The sequence below is a fragment of the Phalaenopsis equestris genome, unplaced genomic scaffold, assembly GCF_001263595.1.
Source record: "Phalaenopsis equestris unplaced genomic scaffold, ASM126359v1 Scaffold000511, whole genome shotgun sequence".
Classification (NCBI taxonomy): domain Eukaryota; kingdom Viridiplantae; phylum Streptophyta; class Magnoliopsida; order Asparagales; family Orchidaceae; genus Phalaenopsis; species Phalaenopsis equestris.
The window spans coordinates 1,586,919-1,595,670 of NW_018164951.1; the positions used below are offsets into that span (position 1 = coordinate 1,586,919).

Consider the following 8,752-nt stretch of genomic DNA (forward strand, 5'->3'; position numbering starts at 1 on the left):
ATCATACTCGCTAGCGTACTTTTAGAAATGATAAACTATAGAGCTCCTCAAGGCCCAGAATGACCCCACGAGTACCTCCAAAGCATGTCAACATTCCGGTGAGTTTCTCAAAATGAGCTTATTTGGAGGGTTATTGGGAAAAAAATTGCGTATGTAAGACGTACGCAGCGCTCCCTACGTCTTCCAATGGCCGCTTGACAAATCAGCAATGTCTATCCCACCGCCTTTATTCAAATGCGACCCGTCGACTCGGCCCGCTGGGTTATAATCGAGTTATAACTGAGCAGTACAGGCGGTGTAACCGAGGGGGCATTACCGTGGTACCGCTCTAATAACAGGATTGTAACCTCAAGACGAATGAACCGTGCTTATAACGTCACCGTAACTGAGATCTAACACAGCGCCGTGTAACCTAGCAATATAAACGAGCTATAACTGAGCCGTAATCGAGAGTTCATATTGCTCATTGTAACCTAGCAGTATAACTGAGCTGTAACCGAGAGCGAAAGTGAAACGTAACTTTGCGGTAACCGCCTGAAATGAAACGTTTGCTTACCCTGGTGATAACCTAGGTAGCGAATGTAACCTTCGTTTAACGCGACTGATCAAATACCCGCGGTAGCGGTAAAAAAATTTAGAGACAGTAAGAATTCTTATTTTCGTTCACGCCTAGGTTTTGCATTCACTCGAACGTTACGTTGAGGTATTGATATTGTTTAGGGTTTTGTTGAAAATGGAGGGCATCGGCAAGGGTACGGCGTCGTTGGAAGAGGAGAATGTTGCCCATTTTGACGAGACGGAGAAGCCGGACATCAAGGATGGCAAGAAGCTTGAGATCGAGTTGTCAAAGCTAATGGCGAAGGGTGGACACAAGAAGAAGGATATAGGTGGCTCCAAAACGAGGAAAACGGAGGACACCGATTCCATAAAGCAACCCAAGGCCGTTTCTAGGTATATTTAAGATTTTGCTTTCGTTAATATTTAATGGTGAATTTTAATATCTTGAGGTATATTAAGTCTGAATGATGAATTTTAAGACTGACTTTCAAAAGATTTTAAATTTCATTTGTCTAGAAGTGGTTATGAAATTAGGGTTTAGGTAGAAGGAATATTTTCATTACAAGAGTTTGATTTTGTATGAGATTTTTTCTTTCATTATTTTTTACATAGTTTAATATACATTAAAATTACATGTAGGTTTTGGAGCCGAAATCAATGACTTGCAGATGTCGTCCATCTGCAGTACGAGAAGTTTTGGATAAGCTCCGGCCAATTATCGACGAGCACACGTGGAATAAGTTGAAAAACATGAGCTTGGTTCAATTTTTTGAACTCCATCCATACCCACAGGATCATATTGTGACAATGCATATAATTAACTGTTGGAATATTGATTGAATAACGTTTCAGCTGGGTGGGAAAGAGCTGAAATTTGATGCTGACCAAGTTGCCCTCCTAATAGGCATACCAAATAGAGGGTCGCCCGCATCCTGAAATAAAGCTCTGTCCTGTAGTATTGATGCGAGACAAATGAAGACCCAACTTATCAATTTTGACCCAGTATAGTCTTCTGATCGTTTTATAGAACTATTAATATAGTTTTTATAGACTAATTTACTATTTCCTTCAAGTAATTTTAGAGTATCCAAGCAGCTATCTTCTCTTTGCAAGGACATAGAAGCATTCAGCTCGTATAATTGTCCTGCGACAGTGTGTGACTTTTTGATTGATCAATTGAACCTATGTGTTATGAAGCTTAAGACGGATCAGCCACTTGGATATATTACTGGCTTTGTCTTCCTCTTAAAGGTTTGTTCCGACATTATTATTGAAATCTCTTATCATTATTTTTTATTTTGATACCAAATATTTAACTTAACATGCTTCATACAGCTCTGATTTTATGAGCACACCTCCTTGGTCATGCCAGCAGTTCCTGAGGCTAGACCCCGAATGCTAAGATGACCAGTAAATGTTAGATGGAATGCTTTACAGATTCAACTAGCGTTCAACATGCTCAGCTCTGCCGAGGTTAATTAAATAAATTTTAATAATAGTTGATAAAGTAGTCATGTTATACATTAATTGCCCCTGATTGTGTGTTATTTTTTTTGGTAGATGTATGATTATTTTCTTGATTTAAAGGAAAGTGAACATCACTTATTTGTCAATTCACTTGTAGAGCTCTCCAGTCCAGCAAAGTTTCTCCCACAGAGGGAAACCCTTTCAAGACCACAGTCGCCCATGCATGTTGAGGTCTCCCCTATAGTACCTTATTATATTGGTACTCAACCATCTGACAGTCATACATATGAACAGTTGAGTTAGAGGATGGGACAAACACTTGGATTTGAAGAGATCCACGATTTATTGAAATACTAACAAAAAATTATATTAGATTTTCAAGTATATGTAGACAGTCGTCTGACCCAGTTAGAGAATACAATTTTGGAATTTGAAGACTCTGTTTATAGTCGATTGACAATGTTAGAGAATATGATGACCGACCTAAAGTTTCATGTCATGCGATTAGAGAAAACAATTAAACAAACATATGTGGAATTGTCGAGAAGATGGGTTAAAGAATCCTCACAAAGAAGCTTGATCAAAATGACTAAGGATAGGTTAAATAGAAGAAAAAAGTATCTTAGCTCCCCATACGTCGTTTTTGAAAGAAAACGAAAAAAAGAACCCATTACGGAATCAATTGAAAATAAACAAGAAGAGGAAGTGGTTGTAGACCAGCAAACCAAATCTCAAGAAGAGGTTGAATCTGTACATAAGGAGGAAAAGGAGCTCCAGCCAGTCAGTCATTATGTTAGTGAGGACTACCCAAACAAGGTATGGAATGTTAGGTTTAATTATTTAAATATGTACAGTAAATATTATGATTTGATTATCTTACAGGTCCAGCCAGCAGCACAAGTAATCAACTTTCCTGCTAGAGATGAAATTCCTGATTATATGCGGGAAGCAATTGATATATGTTGTAGAAAATATACCGACTTGTTAGTTCATCTAATTCTTGTTTATGTTTATTATTAATTTTGTAATTGTTAACTAAAATAATTTTATATTTCCAATGCAGGGGTGACCTATTAATTTATATGGGACATGTTTCAGTGTCGCGACATTTTCTAGATGAATTTTTTGGAAACGATTGGTTAGGCAATGAGCAGGTTGATTGATTTTCCATGTTGATGGAGAATAAGCGGTGTAATGCACCACATCTATATAGATCGTACCTATATGTATCGACATGTCACAGGTTAAGCTTATTAAGTTGTGTAAACAAGATTTATTTAAGCTTATATCAATCTTACATGACCATATGCTTAATGTTATTATGTTCTTCATGATGCAGCTGTATAGAAAAGGTAATGTGAAACCCTTCGTCGAATACATTACAAAGGATGTCATCCAAAATACAGAATTAATACTGATACCTATAATAAATAATCAACATTGGATACTCTTTGTTGGGACACTAAATGAGAGTAAATGGAGAGTTTATGACTCCTTACCCAACCGGATGCATTTGGCCATCACCCAAAACATTGTAAGTATTAATTATTTATAGATTGAGCATTTTTAGATATACAGTTAATGACTCATCTTTAAATATACAGACTGAACATTTCTTAAAGGATACCAGTGAAGCTTTCGAGGATAAAAGTGGTAAGTGGTCAGTTGTAATGACCAGGGGAATACCGGTGCAAAGTAATAGTTATGATTGTGGTGTTTATGTGTTTGTAAATAATTGTGGTGTTTATGTTTATAAATATATGGAGACACTTGTTCAAAAAGAGAAGGTAAATTGGAGGGAGAAAAAAGACAGGCAGGAATTAATGCATTTATTCAGAGCAGAGATTGCATACGACATTTGTAAATTTGCTTTGGAGAAATCACAATAGGTTTGAAAGGTCAACATTTATTGTTGCTTATACGAATTTTGTTTCCCAAGATATACAAATTTGATTGAACTCAATTGGTATGTAACATTTATCTGCGCCTTTTACGTGATTTATAAATATACGAACTATTTTTCTAAAAAAATTTTATGTCATTATGACAGGTTGCTTATTCACTAAATATTCGTCTAACTAAGTCCTCCTGACTGTTGGGTTTGCTTAGTATTTAATATTGTTCATCCAGTTTAACTTTGGTTCAGCTTTACAATTAATGTTTTATTTATCTTCCTTTGTGCAGATTGTTGGAACTGATGCCATCCTGCTGATGCCAGCTTGCCGGTCGGACCTGATGTCGGAGCTGATTATTGGAAGAATTTAGACATGGTCAAACATTTGGTGTGTGTGGGGTTGTATGTGGTTGTAGATATTGTGGCTATTGTATTGTTGTAAAAAAATATTTATTGTATTGTTGCAAAAAAGTGTTCAGCAGCAATTGCATATCGTTGTCATATGTTTGTGATTGTGGATATTGTGTTGATTGTGTATATTGTGTTGTTGTATAGCCGCTATTGCATTTTGTTGCCCTATATTTTGTTGCCATATATAATGTGGTGAGAAATTTGTGCATTTGATTAGCAGCCATGGCATTTCAGATAGAAAATCTTATTATATAATTTTCCTTGAAAGCTAGCTTAAATGTAGTTCTTATAGAGAGAATGAAAGCTAGTTTAAATGTATATGCTATGTGGTGAGGAATTGATATATGCTATGTGTTGTTTTTGAAAGCTAACTTAAATGTAAATCCATATCACAGATTATTGTTTACAGAGATTTGATCATTACAGCTGGAATTAAATGTATTATTACAGCTTTGAGGTATTCCATTCCATAAACAAATATTGAACATTCTGAAGTTGGTTCCTCTTATCTTTGCACCACTCGATTTTATGAGCCACTGAAAAAGGTTGGCCAACGGTATGAAAAAATGATGTTTATGCAGTTCTTATAGAGATAATGAAACAACCATCCATATTAACAGAGTTGAGAACATCAGGAGACAGACAAATTCTTTATAAAATTGAGTTCTCATAATGTCCATAAGAGAGTTTCCTCTAAACCAAGGGTAATGAAACAGACAGAGGTTGCCAAAAAAAAAAAAACAATACCCCTTCAAAAGAAAATCTCAGAATTACAAATGTATCAATAATATTGTCGTAAATACAAATGCCCTAAAGACATCCTCCTCAACAAAATTTCAATAATGCATACAAATTTCTAGATACATCCTCCTCAAAAAAAGTACACCAAAATTAATGTCTCAATAAAATTGTCATCGATGCATAAATGTTGCTTATATCTTGATTAGAACCTGTGTAAAAAAAACAAATGAACATATTTGTTAATAATAATAAATAAAAACATTTCAATCAAAGAATATGTCAAATTACTTACTGATCATGTATTGAATCTGTCATCATTGCAGTGTATGATTTCCTGTGACTTGGAGGAAAGAAATTTTGCATTTGGAAGCACCAAAATTATTATAAGATACACAAAACAGCAAAAAATAACAAATGGTTCTTGACCTGTGTTAGAAAATCAGGCAGTGACGATATGTTTGGATAAGGATTTAAATCATTGGGTTCTTGACTGCTAGAAACTTCAACCGGTTTACCTGTTTAAGTTTTCAAGCAATCAGTCTAAACTTGTTATTGGATAAAACACCCAAGAAAAAAAAACAAAAATTTTTACCAAGATATACCTTTTGCTCTTTTCTTTCTCTCTCAGTAACCTTTTAGCCTGACATTGGATATTCCTTTAGATTGCATTTTGGCGGGATCAACAAGATTTGATTGGTTATTCACTTGATTTTTGTTTTTTTTAGCTTGTTTCCCTGACTTTGAACATCTTACACTTATTATATTATCAATATCCAACGATAATTTTTTCATTGAATCATTTATACACTGCTCAGCCTCTTCATTTCCCTTGGCTTTATTAGTGCATAAATATGACATTTTTTGCATGTATGTTTTGAATATTAGGCTACCTTTACCATCATTCCACATTTGTGACTGTTGGAAGTACTTGTATGCATCATTATTATACACATCTCTTTTTACATTTGCAGACCATCTCAATACGAGATATTTATCTGAGATCTTCTTAATGTGTAGAAAGTTTAATACTCGTAGAGAGTGAGCACATAATAGCCCCATCATTTCAAATTTTTTGCAACTACATTGAGCCTCCGAACTGAAAGGATCAAAATTTACCACCCAAGTTTTGTTTGTGGTGTGATTATCCAAATTATTAATAAAAAATTCATTTTCGTTGTTCATAGAGGCGTGCAATTGAAGACCACATGATCCATGAATAAAGTCTACCTTAAACATATTATAGAGCTTCCTTGAGTAAAATACAGATGCCTGCCTCAATATAGGGCTGTTTTTAGCAACTGAAGTGATCACAGATTGATCAGATTTATAATCTTTATCCTTCTCGTTACGCCTTCATGTTCTCATGACTTACTCAAGGCCCAAAAAACAATCAGTAATATAACTTGTGGGCTTAGTGACACCATTACAAATATTATTTGTTGATTCACTTCTCTGGGTGGATAAAATTCTCATTCCAAATTCATCTTATTAAAGGCTGTAACCCACTTATCTCTGATGTTGTACATCTCATCTAACCAAACGTTATCTTGTAGATTACAACTCTCAATCATCATCTCCCATGAGTTATCAAATTTCTCTTTTCAGATTTCTCTTCAGACTCGCATTTGCTCATACACTTATAAAAAAGATTAGCTATTATTTTATTCGCTAACCCGCAGTGAACCTTTGTATGCAACTTCTTATATATGTGTCACTAGCATAATCTATGTTGTGTATTTGGCAAGATTTTTTCTAAGGCTTTTCCCATTGCTTGGTCTTGATCAGTATATATTGTAATTAGATGATTGTCGCCCATAATACAAAGAAAAGTTTTAAAAAGTCATTTGACAGACTCTGTCCTCTCCTCTGACAAAAAACCAACGCCAAAGAAAACATTCTGTCAATTGTGGTTAACACCAACAAAAGGAGCACAACACAAGTTATATCTATTTAATTTATAGCTAGCATAAAAAATGATAACATCACCGAAGCAATCATAATCATGCTTCAAAGTGTCGTCACACAAAAAAAAACTCGACCACTCTCATCAATTTCGAAGTTCCACTCAAACATGCTATCCTCAACACGTCTCTCTGTGAAAAGTTGCAATAAAGCATTGACATCGCCATTTTCAATTCTACATCGCCTCTCTATTTGAATGAAATTAAAAGCATCTATCTTAGTGCACTCCAGTTTCTCAACTCCCCAACTTTTGTGGCTAGAAAGTTGAACGCATCTCTAGGTCTTATTTCTGACTGTGTCATCGATTTGAGAACCTCTGCATTCACTTCACTTATCTTTCTACTAGACCGCAAGAGATGCTTATCACCAGTGTTTGCTAAGGAGTGGTTATGAGACTCAATGAATTTTTTAATTGTCCAATTGCCTTCAACATCAACTGCATCACGAATCATTGTCGGACAACCGCTTCTTGTGTCCGCTCGTTTGTATTTAACAATTTGTGTGGCTTTCAACTCTTTCTTGAAACCTGCTCTCCCACAAACAAAGTCTTTCATCTTAAGATTCTTGGAGTTAGGCCAGAACGTGTCGTGCTCCTTACGGACACTAAATCCGATATGATGAGCGTAAGCACAATATACTCCGTAAGCTTCTTTGTCATTGTGGACAACAGTTTCAAGTAAAATATTTGCACTTTCATCTCTACATTTAGCTTCACTCTCATCCAACTGCAAACAAATATAAAACTATATTAAACTACTATTAAACTACCCTATAAATATTTTACTACAACAAACAAGCCTACAAATAAGAAACATACACAACAAATAAGAACATTATAATAAACCCTAATTAGCACATCACAACAAACAAAAAAAAATCACAACTTTACAAACATTCACATCCATAATATTCTTATAAATCATACAACAAATAAGATCACCCTAAAAACAGACTACATTTTAATAAAAAACTGAAGATCTCTACCTCATAACACACAAAGGAAATCACCATAAAACACAACAAGAAACACAACAACGAAAACACCAAACAAACAGGCCTAAACACCAAGAAACAAAGATATCCCGACAGAAAAAATACAGAGGTATTTCTCTAAAAAAAATACAGAACTACAAACAAACAACTAATATACCTCCACTTTAACATCGACTTGTTCTCTGTTGGCTGGAAATGTATCTTCTCCTTCCCCGTCAGAGACGAAATGCCACATTGTGTGGTCCATCTTCATCATCAAAATGTAATAAAACAGTAAACCCTAGATTTTTGCTGCTTAAATAGTAGCATTCACGCGCTCTGATTTTTTTAAAGAAGATTATCAAGCGGTTATAATTAATTTACGGCTCCGTGATTGCGAAGGGTTCTCGCAGATTACAACCAAGTTACAAACCCGTGGTACCTTGCTTTGGATGTTACAGGAATGTTACACGGAAGGTACATTGGTCGGGCGGGGTGCAGAGGTTACCAAGGAGTTACACAGCCTCGGTACAACAGATAGCGTAGGTTACTGCGTCGGTTACAGCTCAGTTATACTGCTAGGTTACAACGCGAGGTATGAACTCTCGGTTACACTCGGTTACGGCTCAGTTATAGCTCGTTTATATTGCTAGGTTACACGGCGCTGTGTTAGATCTCAGTTACGAGACGACGTTATAAGCGCGGTTCATTCGTCTTGAGGTTACAGGAAGGTTACAACCCTATTAT

At 35.5% G+C, this 8,752-nt stretch overlaps 1 protein-coding gene across 1 annotated transcript; it reads right to left on the reverse strand.

The window, feature by feature from the left end:
* Nucleotides 1-7,245: 7,245 nt before the first annotated feature.
* Nucleotides 7,246-8,273, reverse strand: LOC110028404 (protein FAR1-RELATED SEQUENCE 6-like). The gene is made up of 2 exons (XM_020730237.1): nt 8,184-8,273; nt 7,246-7,758 (listed from the first exon to the last, which is right to left on the reverse strand). Exons 1-2 carry the CDS (start codon nt 8,271-8,273, stop codon nt 7,246-7,248), a joined length of 603 nt encoding a protein of 200 aa, XP_020585896.1.
* Nucleotides 8,274-8,752: the final 479 nt, after the last annotated feature.

Coding starts and splice junctions, on each gene's coding strand:
- LOC110028404 (XM_020730237.1), bottom strand. CDS start 8,273: ATGGACCACACAATGTGGCATTTCGTCTCTGACGGGGAAGGAGAAGAT. Junction 7,759..8,183: donor AAGTCGATGTTAAAGTGGAG/GTATATTAGTTG, acceptor ATTTGTTTGCAG/TTGGATGAGAGTGAAGCTAA.